The sequence below is a fragment of the Pristiophorus japonicus genome, chromosome 7, assembly GCF_044704955.1.
Source record: "Pristiophorus japonicus isolate sPriJap1 chromosome 7, sPriJap1.hap1, whole genome shotgun sequence".
Taxonomy (NCBI): Eukaryota; Metazoa; Chordata; class Chondrichthyes; family Pristiophoridae; genus Pristiophorus; species Pristiophorus japonicus.
The window spans coordinates 161,317,806-161,339,561 of record NC_091983.1 but is presented as its reverse complement, the minus strand read 5'-3'; the positions used below and the strand labels follow the sequence as shown (position 1 = coordinate 161,339,561).

General features: G+C 42.8%; 1 protein-coding gene across 5 annotated transcripts in view; it reads left to right on the top strand.

The window, feature by feature from the left end:
* The window catches only part of armc1l (armadillo repeat containing 1, like), a 52,224-nt gene that overhangs the window by 10,558 nt on the left and 19,910 nt on the right, over positions 1-21,756 (top strand). For 4 of the 5 annotated variants that reach the window (XM_070885486.1, XM_070885482.1, XM_070885484.1 and 1 more), the window contains exons 3-5: positions 10,295-10,468; positions 12,742-12,833; positions 18,350-18,542. In XM_070885486.1, the coding sequence (XP_070741587.1) occupies positions 10,319-10,468; positions 12,742-12,833; positions 18,350-18,542 (435 nt within the window). In that variant the 5' untranslated portion in view covers positions 10,295-10,318. The remainder of the gene's footprint in view (positions 1-10,294; positions 10,469-12,741; positions 12,834-18,349; positions 18,543-21,756) is intronic. The other variant, XM_070885485.1, reaches the window with a different exon arrangement.

Genomic DNA, 21,756 nt, shown 5'->3' with positions numbered 1-21,756 from the left:
ACCATAATATGGTGGAATTCTGCATTAGGATGGAGAATGAAACAGTTAATTCAGAGACCATGGTCCAGAACTTAAAGAAGGGTAACCTTGAAGGTATGAGGCGTGAATTGGCTAAGATAGATTGGCGAATGATACTTAAGGGGTTGACTGTGGATGGGCAATGGCAGACATTTAAAGACCGCATGGATGAATTACAACAATTGTACATTCCTGTCTGGCGTAAAAATAAAAAAGGGAAGGTGGCTCAACCGTGGCTATCTAGGGAAATCAGGGATAGTATTAAAGCCAAGGAAGTGGCATACAAATTGGCCAGAAATAGCAGCGAACCTGGGGACTGGGAGAAATTTAGAACTCAGCAGAGGAGGACAAAGGGTTTGATTAGGGCAGGGAAAATGGAGTACGAGAAGAAGCTTGCAGGGAACATTAAGGCGGATTGCAAAAGTTTCTATAGATATGTAAGGAGAAAAAGGTTAGTAAAGACAAACGTAGGTCCCCTGCAGTCAGAATCAGGGGAAGTCATAACGGGGAACAAAGAAATGGCAGACCAATTGAACAAGTACTTTGGTTCAGTATTCACTAAGGAGGACACAAACAACCTTCCGGATATAAAAGGGGTCAGAGGGTCTAGTAAGGAGGAGGAACTGAGGGAAATCTTTATTAGTCGGGAAATTGTGTTGGGGAAATTGATGGGATTGAAGGCTGATAAATCCCCAGGGCCTGATGGACTGCATCCCAGAGTACTTAAGGAGGTGGCCTTGGAAATAGCGGATGCATTGACAGTCATTTTCCAACATTCCATTGACTCTGGATCAGTTCCTATCGAGTGGAGGGTAGCCAATGTAACCCCACTTTTTAAAAAAGGAGGGAGAGAGAAAGCAGGGAATTATAGACCGGTCAGCCTGACCTCAGTAGTGGGTAAAATGATGGAATCAATTATTAAGGATGTCATAACAGCGCATTTGGAAAATGGTGACATGATGGGTCCAAGTCAGCATGGATTTGTGAAAGGGAAATCCTGCTTGACAAATCTTCTGGAATTTTTTGAGGATGTGGACAAAGGAGAACCAGTTGATGTGGTATATTTGGACTTTCAGAAGGCTTTCGACAAGGTCCCACACAGGAGATTAATGTGCAAAGTTAAAGCACATGGGATTGGGGGTAGTGTGCTGACGTGGATTGAGAACTGGTTGTCAGACAGGAAGCAAAGAGTAGGAGTAAATGGGTACTTTTCAGAATGGCAGGCAGTGACTAGTGGGGTACCGCAAGGTTCTGTGCTGGGGCCCCAGCTGTTTACATTGTACATTAATGATTTAGACGAGGGGATTAAATGTAGTATCTCCAAATTTGCGGATGACACTAAGTTGGGTGGCAGTGTGAGCTGCGAGGAGGATGCTATGAGGCTGCAGAGTGACTTGGATAGGTTCGGTGAGTGGGCAAATGCGTGGCAGATGAAGTATAATGTGGATAAATATGAGGTTATCCACTTTGGTGGTAAAAACAGAGAGACAGGCTATTATCTGAATGGTGACAGATTAGGAAAAGGGAAGGTGCAACGAGACCTGGGTGTCATGGTACATCAGTCATTGAAGGTTGGCATGCAGGTACAGCAGGCGGTTAAGAAAGCAAATGACATGTTGGCCTTCATAGCGATGGAATTTGAGTACAGGGGCAGGGAGGTGTTGCTACAGTTGTACAGGGCCTTGGTGAGGCCACACCTGGAGTATTGTGTACAGTTTTGGTCTCCTAACTTGAGGAAGGACATTCTTGCTATTGAGGGAGTGCAGCGAAGATTCACCAGACTGATTCCCGGGATGGTGGGACTGACCTATCAAGGAAGACTGGATCAACTGGGCTTGTATTCACTGGAGTTCAGAAGAGTGAGAGGGGACCTCATAGAAACGTTTAAAATTCTGACGGGTTTAGACAGGTTAGATGCAGGAAGAATGTTCCCAATGTTGGGGAAGTCCAGAACCAGGGGTCACAGTCTAAGGATAAGGGGTAAGCCATTTAGGACCGAGATGAGGAGAAACTTTTTCACCCAGAGAGTGGTGAACCTGTGGAATTCTCTACCACAGAAAGTAGTTGAGGCCAATTCACTAAATATATTCAAAAGGGAGTTAGATGAAGTCCTTACTACTCAGGGGATCAAGGGGTATGGCGAGAAAGCAGGAAGAGGGTACTGAAGTTTCATGTTCAGCCATGAACTCATTGAATGGCGGTGCAGACTGGAAGGGCTGAATGGCCTGCTCCTGCACCTATTTTCTATGTTTCTAAGAGCAAGAGGATAACTAGAGAACGAGTGGGGCCTATTAGAGACCATAAAGGAAATCTTTGTGTAGAGGCAGAAGACGTCAGTATGATTCTTAATGAATACTTTGCATCTGTTTTCACAAAAGAGAGAAGCGATGCAGACTTTGCGATGAGGGAGGAGGAGTGTGAAATATTAGACGAGATAAACATAGTGAGAGAGGAAGTACGGGCTTAGCAGCTTTGAAAGTGGATAAATCCCCAGGCCCGAATCATAGAAATTTACAGCACAGAAGGAGGCCATTTGGCCAGTTGTGTCCATGCCAGCCGACCAAGAGCTATCCAGCCTAATCCCACTTTCCAGCTCTTGGTCCATAGCCCTGTAGGTTACGACACTTTTAGTGCACATCCAAGTATCTGTTAAATGTGGTGAGGGTTTCTTGTCTATACCACCCTTTCAGGCAGTGAGTTCTAGACCCCCACTACGCTCTGGGTGAAGAAATTTCCCCTTATATCTCTAAACCTCCCGAATTACTTTAAATCTATGTCCCCTGGTTGTTGACCCATCTGCCAAGAGAAACCGATCCTTTCTAACCAGGCTCCTCATAATTTTATACAACTCAATCAGGTCTCCCCTCAGCCTCCTCTGTTCCAAAGAAAACAGACCCAGCATCTCCAATCTTTCCTCATAGCCAAAATTCTGCAGTCCAGGCAACATTCTTGTAAAGCTCCTCTGCATCATTTCCAGTGCAAATCACATCTTTCTTGTAATGTGGTGACCAGAACTCAGCCTAACCAGTGTTTTATACAGTTCAAGCATAACCTCCTTGCTCTTGTATTCCATGCCTTGACTAATAAAGGCAAGTATTCCATATGCCTTCTTAACCACCTTCTCTACCTGGCCTGCTACCTTTAGGGATCTGTAGATCTGCACTCCAAGGTACCATTGTTCCTCTACACTTTTCAGTGTCGTACTATTTAATGAAATGTATCCCAGGCTGTTAAAATAAGCAAAAGAGGAAATAGCAGAGGCTCTGACCATCATTTTCCAATCCTCTCTGGCTACAGGTGTGGTGCCAGAGGACTGGAGGACTGCTAATGTTGTACCCTTGTTTAAAAAGGGAGAAAGGGATAGACCGAGTAATTACAGGCCAGTCAGCCTAACCTCGGTGGTGGGAAAATTATTGGAAAAAATCCTGAGGGACAGGATAAATCTTCATTTGGAAAGACATGGATTAATCGAGGACAGTCAGCATGGATTTGTTAAGGGAAGGTCGTGTCTGACTAAATTGATTGAATTTTCAAGGAAGTAAGCAGGAGGGTAGATGAAGGCACTGCGAATGATGTATTGTGTATGGATTTTAGCAAAGTTATTGATAAGGTCCCACATAGCAGACTGGTCATGAAAATAAAAACCCATGAGATCCAGGGCTAAGTGGCAAGTTGGATCCAAAATTGGCTTGGAGGCAGGAAGAACATAAGAATTTGGAGCAGGAGTAGGCCATTAGGCCCCTCGAGCCTGCTCCGCCATTTCATAAGATCATGGCTGATCTGATCTTCGGCTCGGCTCCACTTCCCTGCCCGCTCCCCATAACCCCTTATTCCCTTATCGTTTAAGAAACTCTCTATTTCTGTCTTAAATTTATTCAATGTCCCAGCTTCCACAGCTCTCTGAGGCAGCGAATTTCACAGATCCACAACCGTCAGAGAAAATAAATTTCTCCTCATCTCAGTTTTAAATGGGCGGCCCCTTATTCTAAGATTGTGCCCTCTAGTTCTAGACTCCCCTATCAGCAGAAGCATCCTCACTGCATCCACCTTGTCAAGTCCCCTTATAATCTTATACGTTTCGATAAGATCACCTCTCATTCTTCTGAATTCCAATGAGAATTCCAACCTGCGCAACCATTCCTCATAAATCAACCCCCTCATCCCCGGAATCAACCTAGTGAACCTTCTCTGAACTGCTTCCAAAACAAGTTTCTCCTTTCGGAAATATGGAAACTAAAACTGCACGCAGTATTCCAGGTGTAGCCTCACCAATACCCTGTATAACTGTAGCAAATTTCCTTGCTTTTATACTCCATCCCCTTTGCAATAAAGCCAAGATTCCATTGGCCTTCCTGACCACTTGCTGTACCTGCATACGAACCTTTTGTGTTTCATGCACGAGTACCCCCAGGTCCCACTGTACTGCAGCACTTTGCAATCTTTCTCCATTTAAATAATAACTTGCTCTTTGATTTTTTTCTGCTGAAGTACATGACCTCACACTTTCCAACATTATATTCCATCTACCAAATTTTTGCCCACTCACTTAGCTAGTCTATGTCCTTTTGCCTACACCTTTCTTACAAGCCTCCATTATTTTTTGATTTATACTATTTTAGGGGGCCTAGAGAGGGCCTATAGACAATGCCCATCAGTGACTTCCCCATCCCCAATGTCCTAGGGAGAGTGTTTGCTAGCGCTGTTGGGGAGGGGTTAAACTAAAATGGCAGGGGGGTGGGAACCTATGCAGGGTGACAGAGGGAAGAAGAATGGGGGCAGAAGCAAAAGATAAAAAGAAGAAAGGTAAAAGTGGAGGGCAGAGAAACCCAAGGCAAAAATCAAAAAGGTCCATATTACAGCTAAACTCTAAAAGGGCAAAGTGTGTTAAAAAGACAAGCCTGAAGACTCTATGCCTCAATGCGAGGAGTATTCATAATAAGGTGGATGAATTAACTGCTCGGGCAGCAATTAATGAATATGATATAATTGGCATCACGGAGACATGGCTCCAGGGTGACCAAGGCTGGGAACTTAACATCCAGGGGTGTTCAACATTCAGGAAGGATAGACAGAAACGAAAAGGAGGTGGGGTAGCTTTGCTGGTTAAAGAGGAAATTAACGCAATAGTAAGGAAGGACATTAGCTTGTGTGATGTGGAATCTGTATGGGTGGAGCTGCGGAATACCAAGGGACAGAAAACGCTGGTGGGAGTTGTGTACAGACCACCAAACAGTAGTAGTGAGTTTGGGGACAACATCAAACAAGAAATTAGGGAGGCGTGCAATAAAGGTACAGCAGTTATCATGGGCGACTTTAATCTACATATAGATTGGGCTAACCAAACTGGTAGCAATACGGTGGAGGAGGATTTCCTGGAGTGTGTAAGGGATGGTTTTCTAGACCAATATGTCGAAGAGCCAACTAGAGGGCTGGCCATCCTAGACTGGGTGATGTGCAACAAGAAAGGACTAATTAGCAATTTTGTTGTGTGAGGCCCCTTGGGGAAGAGTGACCATAATATGGTAGAATTCTTTATTAAGATGGAGAGTAACACAGTTAATTCAGAGACGAGGGTCCTGAACTTAAGGAAAGATAACTTCAATGGTATGAGATGTGAATTGGCTAGAATAGACTGGCAAATTATACTTAAAGGGTTGACAGTGGATAAGCAATGGCAAACATTTAAGAATCACATGGATGAGCTTCAACAATTGTACATCCCTGTTTGGAGTAAAAATAAAACAGGGAAGGTGGCTCAACCGTGGCTAACACGGGAAATTAAGGATAGTGTTCAATCCAAGGAAGAGGCATATAATTTGGCCAGAAAAAGCAGCAAACCTGAGGACTGGGAGAAATTTAGAATTCAGCAGAGGAGGACAAAGAGTTTAATTAGAAGGGGGGAAATAGAGTATGAGAAGAAGCTTACCGGGAACATAAAAACTGACTGCAAAAGCTTCTATAGATATGTGAAGAGAAAAAGATTAGTGAAGACAAACGTAGGTCCCTTGAGGTCAGATTCAGGTGAATTTATAATGAGGAACAAAGAAATGGCAGACCAGTTGAACAAATACTTTGGTTCTGTCTTCACGAAGGAAGACATAAATAACCTGGAAGTACTAGGGGACCGAGGGTCTAGTGAGAAGGAGGAACTGAAGGATATCCTTATTAAGCGGGAAATTGTGTTAAGGAAATTGATGGGATTGAAGGCTGATAAATCCCCGGGGCCTGATGGTCTACATCCCAGAGTACTTGAGGAAGTGGCCCTAGGAATAGTGGATGCATTGGTGATCATTTTCCAACAGTCTATCGACTCTGGATCAGTCCCTATGGACTGGAGGGTAGCTAATGTAACACCACTTTTTAAAAAAGGAGGGAGAGAAAATGGGTAATTATAGACCGGTTAGCCTGACATCAGTAGTGGGAAAATGTTGGAATCAATTATTAAAGATGAAATAGCAGCACATTTGGAAAACAGTGACAGGATCGGTCCAAGTCAGCATGGATTTATGAAGGGGAAATCATGCTTGACAAATCTTATGGAATTTTTTGAGGATGTAACTAGTAGAGTGGCCAAGGGAGAACCAGTGGATGTGGTGTATTTGGACTTTCAAAAGTCTTTTGACAAAGTCTCACACAAGAGATTGGTGTGCAAAATGAAAGCACATGGTATTGGGAGTAATGTACTGACGTGGATAGAGAACTGGTTGGCTGATAGGAAGCAGAGAGTCGGGATAAACGGGTCCTTTTCAGAATGGCAGGCAGTGACTAGTGGGATGCCGCATGGCTCAGTACTGGGACACCAGCTATTTACACTATACATTAATGATTTAGGTGAAGGAATTGAGTGTAATATCTCCCAGTTTGCAGATGACACTAAGCTGGGTGGCAATGTGAGCTGTGAGGAGGATGCTAAGAGGCTGCTGGGTGACTTGGACAGGTTAGGTGAGTGGGCAAATGCATGGCAGATGCAGTATAATGTGAATAAATGTGAGGTTATCCACTTTGGTGGCAAAAACACAAAGGCAGAATATTATCTGAATGGCGGCAGATTAGGAAAAGGGGAGGTGCAACGAGACCTGGTTCTCATGGTACATCAGTCATTGAAAGTTGGCATGCAGGTACAGCAGTCGGTGAAGAAGGCAAATGATATGTTGGCCTTCATAGCTAGGGGATTTGAGTATAGGAGCAGGGAAGTCTTACTGCAGTTGTACAGGGCCTTGGTGAGGCCTCACCTGGGGTATTGTGTTCAGTTTTGGTCTCCTAATCTGAGGAAGGACGTTCTTGCTATTGAGGGAGTGCAGCGAAGGTTTACCAGACTGATTCCCGGGATGGCTGGATCGACTGGGCCTGTATTCACTGGAGTTTAGAAGGATGAGAGGGGATCTCATAGAAACATATAAAATTCTGACGGGACTGGACAGGTTAGATGCAGGAAGAATGTTTCCGATGTTGGGGAAGTCCAGAACCAGGGGTCACAGTCTAAGAATAAGGGGTAAGCCATTTAGGACCGAGATGAGGAGAAACTTCTTCACTCGGAGAGTTGTTAACCTGTAGAATTCCCTACCGCAGAGAGTTGTTGATGCCAGTTCATTGGATATATTCAAGAGAGAGTTAGATATGGCCCTTACGGCTAAAGGGATATGGAGAGAAAGCAGGAAAGGGGTACTGAGGTGAAGGATCAGCCATGATCTTATTGAATGGTGGTGCAGGCTCGAAGGGCCGATTGGCCTACTCCTGCACCTATTTTCTATGTTTCTTATTTCCACTCAAACTGATTCTACATCTTGATCTTCTGAGTCAATATCATTCCTCACTACTGCACCGATCTCATTCTTTGTTACCAAAGCTACCCCCATCTCCTTTTCCTTTCTGTCTATCCTTCCGAATTGTCAAATACCCCTGAATATTTAGTTCCCAGTCTTGGTCACCTTGCAACCACGTCTCTGTCATGGGTGTCAGATCATACCCATTTGTATCTATTTGTACCATCGACTCATCTAGTTACGAATGCTGCATGCATTCAGATAAAGAACTTTTAATTGTTTCTTTTTACCATTTTTCCCTGCTTTGACCCCACTTTCTGATACACTCTTATTTTTATACATTCTGTCCCTTCCTGCCACACTCTGGCTATCATTTCCCCCACCATTACCGTGTCTTCTCCTTGCTCTTTGACATTTTAACTTTCCACTCACCTGAACCCTCCCCTCCACTATTTAGTTTAAAGCCCTATATACAACCCTAGTTATTCAATTCGCTGGACACTCGTCCCAGCACGGTCTAAGTGGAGCCCGTCCCAACGGAACTGCTCCCTCTTACCCCAGTATTGGTGCCAGTGCCCCATGAATCGAAAGCCATTTCTCCCACACAAGTCTTTGAGCCACATGTTCATCTCTCTAATCTTATTTACCCTATGTAAATGGGTGTTTTTGTGACTGGAAGGCTGTATCCAATTGGGTTGCGCAGGGCTCAGTGCTGGGTCCCTTGCTTTTTGTGGTATATATCCATGACTTAGACTTGAATGTTGAGAGTATGATTAAGAAGTTTGCAGGTGACCTTAAAATAGGCTGTGTGGTTGATAATGAAGAAGAAAGCTGCAGATTGCAGGAAGATATCAATGTACTGGTCAGGTGGGCAGAATATTGGCAAATGGAATTCAATCCAGATAAGTGTGAGGTAATGCATTTGGGGAGGTCTAACAAAGCAAGGGAATACACATTAAATGGTAGGACACTGAAAAGTGTAGAGGAACAAAGGGACCTTGGAGTGAAGGTCCACAGATCCCTAATGGTAGCAGGCCAGGTAGATAAGGTGGTTAAGGAGGCAAATGGAATACTTGCTTTTAATAGTCGAGGCATGGAATACAAGAGGAAGGAGGTTATCCTTGAACTGTATAAAACATTGGTTAGGCCACAGCTGGAGTACTGCTTGCAGTTCTGGTCACCACATTACAGGAAAGATGTGATTGCACTGGAAAGGGCGCAGAGAAGAATTACAAGAATGTTGCCTGAACTGGAGAATTTTGGCTATGAGGAAAGATTGGAGATATTGGGTCTGTTTTCTTTGGAACAGAGGACGCTGAGGGGAGACCTGAATGAGGTGTGTAAAATTATGAGGGGTCTGGATAGAGTGGATAGGGAGGACCCGTTTCCCTTGACAGAGGAGTCAACAACCAGGGTGCATAGATTTAAAGTAAATGGGGGGGAGGTTTAGAGAAGATATGAGGGGAAATGTCTTCACCCAATGGGTAGTGGGGGTTTGGATCTCACTGCCTGAAAGGGTGGTAGAGGCAGAAACACTCACCATATTTAAAAGATACTTGGATGTGCACTGAAAGTGCCAAAACCTACAGGGCTAAGGACTAAGAGCTGGAAAGTGGGATTGGGTTGTATAGTTCTTGGTCGACTGACGCGGACATGATGGGCCGAAATGGCCTCCTTCCATGTTGTAAATTTTTATGATCTGCTTTTTAAAATCCTGACATAGAACTTTGCATGTGTGAAACCTTAAGTGACAGTCTCAATGTATTTTGAACACAGTCGATTTCTGTTCTTTTTTAAAAAAAAAAGAGATAAATTGTCATAGCTTTTTTAATAATTTATTATGTAAGGGGCACAGAATATTCGCTGCACAAAATTCAAGACTAGCCCTAAAATATGTGCGTCTGTTTGACTGCATATACTAGTGAAGAATTGATTAGTGTCTATTTTAAAAACATTCATTTGATGGTGCCATGTAATGTACAGGCACATGTTTGATTTCCTCTTAATTCAAACATGTTACTGAACTTAGCAATGTTGTGCAAAGAGGAACACTGTGAAAGCCAAGCATCTCCTCATGGGGAGGGAAAATTAGATGGTAGGTTTCCACTATTCGTGACTCCTGTATGACTGCTAACAGTCACCTGCCCTGACATCCCTATTAAAGACATGGCCTAAGGAGACCTGTAAGTGAAAATAAATTGAGAAATAGGTAGAGGATGTGTCCCTTGCTAGTTGACTCTCTACACAATTAATTTAAAATTTTGTACTGAATGTACATGCACCAACATATATTATAATTTAATCAGCCAAATTTGTTTGTTTTTTAATTTTATTTAGGTCTGTATGTGGGGAAAGCTTGTGTAATATTTGGATATTATATTTATGTATTTACATAATTTAATAACATATCAGAGTACTAAAACTTCTAATTTAAAATGCAACTTCTACGACTGATAATTAAAACCTGTTGATTATAATTGCATAATAATTGTAACCCAATTGTTTGTGCAAAGTTACAGTGAGTGACACGCAAAGCGATGGATGCTTTGTCTGTAGTTAGTCAACTGAGGGACTTGGCTTCGGAACCACAAAATAGAGAAGCCATTGTTAAAGATAAGGGCTGTCTTCCTGGCCTCGTGCTGTTCCTGGACCACTGCAATTTACAAGTGTTGCAGTGTACGCTTCAGGTATGCAACTTTTTATTTGATCTGCTTAAATCTCAGATATATTTAATGCTTTTCTTCAGTACAAAATACAAGACAACTTAATTCTGAAAAAAATATCTTATCCTATGTCTGGAGATTAAACTGTTGTACTCTCAGCTAGTATAACAATTAAAAATGATTAGTTTTCTGTACTGTCATTGAATTTACTTATGGTGAATCTATAAGAAAACAGCGTAATATATGGCTAAGAACAACAAAGGATTGAACCTGGAGTCACCTTGGGTCTTTGTCATTGGCTATTACACCATATAGTGCATTTGCCGCATCAGCTGTCTTTGACAGTCTGTTGTGCAATCTCAAGCTTTACTCCACTATTTGCAAAACAAGGCAACAATGAGATGTTTACCAGGCTACAATCTTATTCTCGTCACTATATACCTAGTGTTCTACTGATAGCGAAATCTTGTGAAATATGGATGTGTTTACAGCACTGTTCACACTAATTTTTTTTGGGGGGTGCGGCCCCTTTAAGAGACTGCGCGACCCATTCAAACTTCTGTGCATACTGTGGTTTTTTTCAATTGAAAAAACGGCTAGCGGCCTGCACGAGTGCTTTAGACAGCCTCGTGGTTGCGCAACTAAACTGGAACATTGGTCTGCAGTATTGAATAGACCCAGAAGCTTGCTTGTTTTCCCCCTCTCCACCTCCCATTTTTTTACTCTATTGTGTAGTTTTATTATAGTGAGTAAAATAGTAGTACAGGTTTACCGTCCGAAATCCAGAAACCTCGGGACCGAGGTTGTTCCGGACTCTGGGTATTTCCGGACTTTGGTACGTCTTTGCCTGGGCCGAGGTAGTGGAGTCGGGCAGCCAAGGTAAGGGGGCGAGGTCGGCCCGCCAGGGTAAGTGGGGGTGGGGGGGGGGGGGGCGGGGCGAGGTTGGGCCGCAGAGGTAAGAGAGAGGGAAGAGGGCCGGGGTGAGGTCGGGCTGCCGGGGGCCAGCGCGAGGTCAGGCCGCAGGGGGCCAGCGCGAGGTCGGGGTGGGGGGCTGGGCGAGGTCGTGCCGCCGGGGTGAGGTCGGGGGGGCGGGGCGAGGTCGGGCCGCCAGGGGCCAGGGCGAGGTCAGTCCGGAGCGAGGTCGGGGGGCTGGGGCGAGGTCGGGCTGCAGGAGGCTGGGGCGAGGTCGGGCCACTGAGGTGGTGGGGTGGGGGGGGGGGCCGGATTTCAGAACATTTTATGGTTTCCGGACGACTCCGCCATGGATCGGCCCGGTGTCCGGATTCTGGAACATTCCAAATTTTGGAATACTGGATTTCAGACACTCAACCTGTACACGCACACTTAAAAATCTTCCACCCCAAAATTAAAATTGAGAATATTAGTGTCCACTTTGCACCTGAAAAGGATAGAGCAGGGTACTTTTAAATGGTGAAAAGCTAAAAACGGTGGAAGTCCAAAGAGACTTTGGGGGGAGCTCCATGAACAGATACAGAAAATAATCCAAAAGGCTAATGGAATGCTGGCCTTTATATCTAGAGGACTAGAATACATGGGGGTAGAAGTTATGCTGCAGCTATACAGACCCTGGTTAGGCTACACCTTGAGTACAATGAGCAATTCTGGGCACCACGCCTTAAGACGGAGATAGTGACCTTGGAGGGAGTGCAGCATAGGTTTACCAGAATGATACCCAGTTAAATTACGAGGAGAGATTACACAAATTAGGGTTGTATTCCCTAGAATTTAGAGGGGTGATCTGATTAAAGTTTTCAAGATATTAAGGGGAACAGGTAGGGTCGATAGAGAGAAACTATTTCCACTGGTTGAGGAGTCTAGGACTAGGGGGGCATATTCTAAAAATTAGAGTCAGACCTGTCAGGACTGAAATTAGGAAACACTTCTACATACAAAGGGTGGTAGAAGTTTGGAACTCTCTTCCGCAAATGGCAATTAATGCTAGATCAATTGTTAATTTTAAATCTGAGATTGATAGATTTCTATTAACCAAAGGTATTAAGGGTTGTGGGACAACGGCGGGTATATGGAGTTAGCTTGCAGATCAGCAATGATCTCATTGAATGGCAGAACAGGCTCGAGGGGCTACATGGCTCACTCGTATTCCTATGTTTCTAGTGTCTTGACCATTTAAGGCCAAAAAAACTGAAGAAAACTTTATCCCGCGAGTAGCCTAGTTCTCCCATCTTGCCATTTAACCACAAATAATATTGCTATTTTTCTCATTGTCTTTTTCTTGTAACATTTTGACTGGCATTGTTTTATCTTGGTGTTGTCAGGCACTGCGATATCTAGCAGAATGTACTTCTAACAGAGAGATAATGAAAAATGAGTTGGGAATGATGGTCAGTCTTAAGAGTCTACAGGAAAGGTAACTATGTTCATGTGATTTCTACTAGTGACGTAAAGTTTTGTGCATTTTGGAAAACGACAGTGCTACATTTACCATGCCATAAACTTTTGAAAAAAGATTCTGGGAGTTACTGTAATTAACACTTCTGAACTTGGTTAAATGTTGCACCATTATCACTAACTATAGATTTCTATTTCTTGCCATATACATTGAATTGAATCTGGCCATCATTTCATATGTAGGCGGGGGGTGGGGGGGGGGGGGGAATATGTTATTTTAAGTTACTTAATGTAGGTGAAGTAAAATTTGTCACGCTCCATCCACCACCATCCTGTGCAGTGAAAAAGGTTGTCTTATTGTTTAGGCCATGTTCTTTTCCCCTCTCATTGCCATTGCATACCCCTGTGGTTGGAAGAAAAGGTTTTAAGTATGATGAGGCTGTCTTTAAACAGTATGCAAAGCACAAATTGTAGTGGCCACTAAGTGCTTCTCAGGCCAGTCTGAGCTTTTCCTCCTTGATATTTAAATCTGCAACTCCTCAGATAATGGAGCAGTCCATGCCCGCATGCAGCAAGGTGTGGACGACATTCAGGCTTGGGCTGATAAGTGGCAAGTAACATTCGCGCCACGTAAGTGCCAGACAATGACTGTCTCCAACAAGCAAGAGTCTAACCACCGCCCCATGACATTCAATGGCATTACCATTGCTGAATCCCCCACCATCAACATCCTGGGAGTCACCATTGACCAGAAACTTGACTGGACCAGCCACATAAATACTATGGCAACAAAAGCAGGTCAGAGGCTGGGTATTCTGCGGCGAGTGTCTCACCTCCTGACTCCCCAAAGCCTTTCCACCATCTACAAGGCACAAGTCAGGAGTGTGATGGAATACTCTCCACTTGCCTGGATGATTGCAGCTCCAACAACATTCAAGAAGCTCGACACCACTCAGGACAAAGCAGCCCGCTTAATTGGCACCCCATCCACCACCTTAAACATTCACTCCATCGCCGATGTACCGTGGCTGCAGTGTGTACCATCTACAAGATGCACTGCAGCACCTCGCCAAGGCTTCTTCGGCAGCACCTCCCAAACCCGCGACCTCTACCAGCTAGAAGGACAAGGGCAGCAGGTGCATGGGAACACCATCACCTCCACGTTCCCCTCCCAAGTCACACACTGTCCTGACTTAGAAGTATATCGCCGTTCCTTCATCGTCGCTGGGTCAAAATCCTGGAACTCCCTCCCTAATAGCACTGCGGGAGTACCTTCACCACACTGACTGCAGCGGTTCAAGGAGGTGGCTCACCATCATCTTCTCAAAGGCAATTAGGGATCGCATTAAATGGTGGCCTTGCCGTGACTCCCACATCCCATGAACAAATTTTTAAAAATATTCTAGGGCATTTAACATCCAACTCAGATGCTCAGAGCTTAAACCAGTCAGGCCCAGCGACGACATTCTTAGAGCTTTCACTTTGATTCTCACAAAGGTCAACAACTTTGACCTTTAGTTCTTTTCTCCTCCTTTTGGAAGCAGCCTTGCTTCTCCTTCCCATTATGACAAAGGTAGAATAATGCCAATTCCAATCTTTCTGTGCTTTTGTATGCACCCTGTAGCAGATTCTGCTGCATTGGTATAGCAAAATCTCTCTTCCAAGTATTGAGTCCTGCTTTCTCAACTTAGGATGTTGGATTCATGAATGAGATGGATCTTCGCTCAACAACAAACAGTTTAAATACAGGTAGCCTCAATGAATTGCTTGCTGTGCTCTACAAGAAGGGAACTGGATACCAGCAAAACATTCTTTACACCACTAAGTGCCTGCAAATCAAGCACCATTGTTACAGCTGGTGCAGCTAGATTGTCCCTCTTTGAGGGATCAAAGGAACTGGACTGAGGAGAAAGCTTTCCTTCAGTTAGTATAATTATATCTACATACGAGCATAAGGAATAGGAGCAGGAGTAGACCATATGGCCCTTCGAGCCTGCTCCACCTTTCAATAAGATCATGGCTGATTTTTCTTCCTCAACTCCACCTTCCTGCCCGATCCCCATATCCCTTGATTCCCTTAGTATCCAAAAATCAATCGATTTCTATGTTGAATATACTCAACGACTGAGCATCCACGGCTATCTGTGTGGAGAATTTCAAAGATTCACAATGCTTTGAGCGAATATCTACTCCATTCTTCGCTGAAGTTAGTTTTGGATATCTCTTTAATGTCTGGAGAGCTTACATTCACGATTCTTAAACCTTGATGCAATGAACCCAAGTAGAGTCAATTTGCACAGAAATGGACCAAAATTCTGGGCAAGGAATTTTTCACTTTCAATCTCTAGTTCAGATTGATCGCAGTGTCTATGGACAGATAACGCAATGAATCAGTTGCATTTTGCTGCCTAGTTTCAGTCAGTAGTGCCATGAGTACTCGCCATCCCTCCAACCTTTCCAGGGTGGGGTGTTATTCCAGCATCCATCTTTATAAACAGGAGTTTCATCTAGGCACAATCTGGAAAATCTTTGACTGATTAGCCATCATTTTCATTTGCATCTGTGAAGATGGTTACTGCTGTTTCAAGCTTGTACCTTTTGTGCAGGCAGATGTTTATACCTTTTTTCTGTTTCCATTGGTTCCCAGGATCCTTCAGAAGATTTGGGCAGATGTGGTAATGTGGAAATCAGCATTTTCCAATCTGGATTTTAGCAATGCCTTGCTGTTCTCACTTCCACTCTGAAAGGACAATCATCTAAGATTCCTGCCTAAGGTAGTTTCTAAATCCACCTTTAATGGGAAATAGATACTCTATTCTTTTATATATTGCCTCACTCTACTGAAGATGGTGTTTCCATTATCTGAATCTTTAGCATGCTACATCAATCAGACTAAGTCTTTGTAGACGAGCTATCAGTTGTCTGTAACCTATGGCTCTGTGAGGTAGGGAAAATTATCTCAAAAGAGGAGATCCTTTGTAAACCCTCTTGGAAGAATCTTAAGATTTTGCAATATTGTACATTAGCCAAAAGAGCAATCTGTGTATTTTTCGTGAACACGATAGCTTGGATTGTCTGCCAAGGATGATCAGCAGTGATGGCTGTGAACATTTTTTTTTCTAAAGTCAAGAAGGCTTCCTTCCTCTTAAGTCACTACTGGGTCAACCTCCAGTAATATAGGGAACATTTTTTTTAAAATACCTATCTGGTAGGGTTGTCTTTATTTGTCATATCAGGAACCCACCCTACCATGCACACATGCCTTCTTTTGGAAAAGGGAGGGCGAGGGAAAGAATATCCTTATTGTGTCCCCTACTTGACAGTTTCCTTGGGCTCAAAACATTAAATAATAGCTCCACCGCAAAACCATACTTTTATATCAAAATCTGATGAAGGATGTCTGTCTGAAAAGTTTACCTATCTTTTCTCATTTTCAATGCTGATGGACTTCCAGTATATTTCTAGTATTTTCTGGGAAAGTTCAGATTTCTAGCAATTGCAATATTTTTCAATTTATCAGCACTTTTACACCATGGAGGAATCATAAAGAAGAAAGAACTTAAATTATTATGGAGCCCTATTATGTCATCAGGACATCCTAAAGGCCATTACAATCAATGGATTACTTGCAGCCAATTTGCGTACAGTGAAGTTCCTCAAATATCAAATGTATGACCAGAAAATTTGTTAATGATATTGGTTGAGGGAGGACTGTTGGTCAGGACGTCAGTAGAACTCCGTGTTGTTCTGCGAATAGTGCCTAGACATTTTACATCCATCTGAGCATCCACATGAATATTTTACATTCATACTTCGTTTAACAATTCATCTGAAAAATGGCACCTCCGACATTGCCGAACTCCCTCGATACTGAACTGTCAGCCTAAATTATGTGCTCAAATCCATTAAGGGAAAGCATGACAACATCATGGAAATCAGAATGTTGCTTTTTCATAACTTTGTTTATCTTTCAAAGTCACTGTTCGAGAATGTAGATTTAACAAATGCATTTAGTGCTACAAAATCTAATGTATAAAGGCAAAAGGTTGAATTTATATAATGCCTTTCAGGACCTGCTTCACATCCAATAAATTACTTTTGAAGTATAGCTACAATGTTCCCTGTAATTTCTTTCTGGGCCACACGGCTCAATTCAAAATACCGTGCGTGTGCGGATTTTCAATTGAAAATCCTGCAGGACCCCTGGAGCACTGTGCAGCTTACAGGGAACATTGGGTACTTACTGTTGTTATGTAGGCAAACACAAGAGCCAATGTGTGCACAGCAAGGTCCCAAACAGCAGTACGATGAATGACCAGTTAATCTGTTTTGGTGATATTGGTTATGAGGTGAATGTTAACAATGCCAGAAGAACAACCTGCTCCTCTTTTTAAAAATCACCATATGATGATAAATGGGGCTTCAGTTTAAGGTGCCAGCCTAAATTATGTGCTAACGATCTGGAGTAGGGCTTGAACCCCCATCCCTAATCTTCTGACTCCAAGATAAGAATGCTATAACAGTAGCATGGTCTTGATCACTTGTTAAAAGTTCCAGAGTTACTACAAAATCCATTATATAAATTGTACTTTTATGTACACTTTTTTTTGGTCCTGACTAGGTCAGAGGTGAGAGATTGTGCTGAAGAATGAGTGGAATAAGGATAAACACCAAGATGCTGAAGTAACAAGGCAGAAGTTTTTATTCATATGTCAGTCAATGCTCCCTGTAAATTTTTTGGGTGCAAGGGCCCTTTAACTGGTTGTGTGGCCCATTCAATTTTTCATGCATGCACGGTTATTTCTGTTGAAAAGCCGGTGAGTGGCCTGCGCCAGACGTACATGGCTGTGCAGCCTAACAGGAGCATTGATGTCAGTCTAACTTCTTGTATATGGGCCTATAGGTCTGGCTGTTCAGGAAGTGATATGTCCTGAACTTGATGCTCTCAAAAAATGACGGAGTTCTGACAAAGCGTCATCAACCCGAAACGTTAGCTCTGCTTCCTCTCCACAGATGCTGCCTGACCTGCTGAGATTTCCAGCATTTTCTGTTTTTATTCCTGATTCCAGGATCCGCAGTATTTTGCTTATATATTGTATTATAAATGACTGAGTGTGTTCTGTTGTCTTTGCAATGCTTTTTTTATGTAAGCGTTTGAGATTATTTTTCTCTCTCGCTCTACTTCCCTTTTGGTCTCCATTTCACACATCTATCACACAGAATATGAACAGATATGTTCCATTACAATTCTAAAACCAGCTGAAAGGAGATGTGTGAGATTATGACTTTAAATCCCTCTTCCTAATAAAGCATCTGGCCTGTGATTTTTTTTAAAATCTTTCCCTCCGTGAAAACATCTGGCCAATGCTGGCACCACTGCGTGGCAACGCTATTGGGATCAGTGTGTGTGTTAACCTGCATAATATTCGTGCTGGTTTTTATTTCTGAAAGTCTAGAATAAACTACTTTTTTAATCAGTTAAAATGATATGAAAATTTGATGTTTAACTTGTATAATTGTCCATTTTTGCAACAGGAATCACACATCAGAAGACATCAGCATTTTAGCAACTGAAATTTATGAACTGTTGAAGAAGCCTGTGCAGGCTGTCGAAGTGGGAATAAATAATTCGAGCGGCACAAAAAAAATGCAGGCACAGTTTTTCATTAACAGTACCAACAAGAAAGCAAAAACAATCACACTACAAATAGAGGGACTACATAACATGGTGAGAATTGACTGAATTATCAATCTTTCCAACAGTACAGAAATGAAAATAAAGGATTTGGGCAAAATGTACAAATGCCACCCAAATATTTTTGTTTTCTCTCTGTCAATTTTTTCCTCAGCCCTGAAGATACTGACTTATTGGGATTTGTTTCACAGGTGCCAGTTACACTCTAGTATCTCACTTAAGTCATGATTCATATGTGAGCCTCCAATGATGCAAGTGTGGACAGGATATTTGAGTGCAGTGAACATCATACCCAAGCTTGATCCAAATCTTCCCCCCAGTCTCCATTTACTTTCACATCCAGCTGAAGTCACTAGATAGTGACCCAAGAGCAATTTTCTACCTCCTAAACCAGGGGTGCTCAGTACAATTGGAACATTCCTGCTATAGCCCTCGGTGATGACTATGAACTGTGTGGTTCAACTACTGAGTCATCGGGGAAGCTGAATTAAATACGATCTGATCCAAATTAAGGAGCTTTCCGCAAATCTTGGGAACATATTCATTATATATTTTTTATTGTTTCTAACAAATCTATGGATTTTTAGATTTGGTATAAAATGTGGTTTTTGACCTTAATATATTTGTAATTAATTAGGTATTTTGGACAAACATTTTAGAAAGATTTAAACTAGAAGGCAGTAGTAATGGTATGTAAAACCTGTTTGTAAGCAGATACATAGAATTGCTACAGCACAGTAGGAGGCCATTCGCCTTGTTGAGCCTATGCAGCTCTCTGCAAGAGCACTTCAGCTAGTCCCTTTTCCCGTAGCCCTGCACATTGTTTTCCTTCAGGTACTTATCTAATTTCCTTTTGAAAGCCACGATTGAATCTGCCTTCATCACCCGCTCAGGCAGTGCATTCCAGAACGTAACCACTCGCTGCGTAAAAAAGATTTTCCTCCTGTTGCCCTTGGATCTTCTGCCAAATCTGTGTCCTCTAGTTCTCAACCCTTCCACCAATGGGAATAGTTTCTCTCTATCTACTCTGTCTAGACCCCTCATGATTTAGAACACCTCTATCAAATCTCTCAACCTTCTCTGCTCTAAGGAGAATAACCTCAGCCTCTCCGGTCTATCCGCGTAACTGTGGTCCCTCAGCCCTGGAACTATTCTTGTAAATCTTTTCTGCACCCTCACTAAATTCTTCACATCCTCCTAAAGTACAGTGCCTAGAATTGGTCACAATACTCCAGTTGTAGCCGAACCAGTGTTTTATAAAGGTTTATCATAACTTCCTTGCTTTTATGCCTCTATTTATAAAGCCCAGGATCCTGTATGCTGTTTTTAAACCGCTTTCTCAATCTGCCCTACCACCTTCAATGATTTGTGCACATATACCCCCAGGTCTCTCTGTTCCTGCACCCCCTTTAGAATTGTACCCTTTAGTTTATATTGCCTCTCCTCATTCTTCCTACCAAAATGTATCACTTCGCACTTTTCTGTATTAAACCTCCTCTGCCACGTGTCTGCCCATTCCACCAGCCTGTCTATGTCCTCTTGAAGTCTATCCCTATCCTCCTCACTGTTCACTATACTTCCAAGTATTGTCATCTGCAAATTTTGAAATAGAGCCCTGTACACCTCAGTCCAAGTCATTAATATATATCAAGAAAAGCAGTGGTCCTAGTACTGACCCCTGGGGAACACCACTGTATACCTTCCTGCTGTCTGAAAAACAATTGTTCATCACTACTCTCTGTTTCCTGTCACTTAGTCAATTTCGTGTCCATGCTGCCACTGTCCCTTTTATTGCATGGGCTTCAACTTTGCTAGCAAGCCTATTATGTGGGACTTTATCAAACATCTTTTGGAAGTCCTTGTACACCACATCAACCCTCTCTTACCTCATCAAAAAATTCTATCAAGTTAGTTAAACAAGATTTACCTTTTACAAATCCGTGCTGACTTCTCTTAATTAATCCACACTTGTCCAAGTGACTTGTTAATTTTGTCCCAGATTATGGTTTCTAAAAGCTTCCCCAGCACCGAGATTAAGTTGACCTGCCTGTAGTTGCTGGTTTTATCTTTGCACCCTTTTTTGAACAAGGGTGTAACATTTGCAATTCTCCAGTCCTCTGTCACCACCCCCGTATCGAAGGAGGATTGGAAGATTATGGCGAGTTCCTTTGCAATTCCCACCTTTACTTCCCTCAGCATCCTAGGATGCATGCCATCTGGCCCTGGTGACTTATTTACTTTTATAGCCATCCTTTTTAGTCCCTTCTCATCAATTTTTAGCCTATCCAGTATCTCAACAACCTCCTTTTCACTATGACTGGCAGTATCTTCCTTGGTAAAGACAGATGCAAAGTACTCATTTGGTACCTCAGCCATGCCTTCTGCCTCCATGTGTAGGTCTCCTTTTTGGTCCTTAATCGGGCCCACCTCTCTTACTACCCATTTACGCCTATTAGAACACTTTTGTAATCCTTTTTATGTTGGCTGCCAATCTATTCTCATACTTTGCCCCTCTTATTTTCTTCTTCATTTCCCGTCTGAACTTTCTATATTCAGCCTGGTTCTCACTTGTATGCTCAACCTGACATCTGCCCCATTTTCTGCTTTATCTTTCTATCTCTTTCATCATCCAGGGATCACTGGCTTTGGTTGCTCTACCTTTCCCCCTTGTGGGAAAGTACTTCGACTGTACCCAAACCATCTCCTCTTTAAAGGCAGCCCATTGTTCAATTACAGTTTTGCCTGCCAATCTTGGATTCTAATTTACCTGGACCAGGTCCATTCTCAACCCACTGAAACTGGCCTTCCTCCAATTAAGTATTTTTTACTCTAGATTGATCATTGTGCTTTTCAATAGCTAATCTAAATCTTATGGTAATATGTTCACTGTTCCATAAATGTTCCCCTACTGACACTTGATCGATGTGACTGACAAGATTCCCGAGAACCAGATCCAGCAATGCCTCCTTCCTCGTTGGGCCAGAAATGTATTGATCAAAAAAGTTCTCCTGAACACACTTCAGAAAATCTACCAGCTCTCTGCCCTTTACACTATTACTATCCCAGTTTATATTAGGATAGTTGGTGTCCCCCATTATCACTACTCTATAGTTCTTGCATGTCTGTAATTTTCCTGCAAATTTCCTTCCCACTAGTAGGTGGCCTGTAGAATACATCTAGTAGTGTAATGGCACCTCTATAGTTTAATTCTAACCAAATAGATTCTGTCCTTGTCCCCTCCAGGACA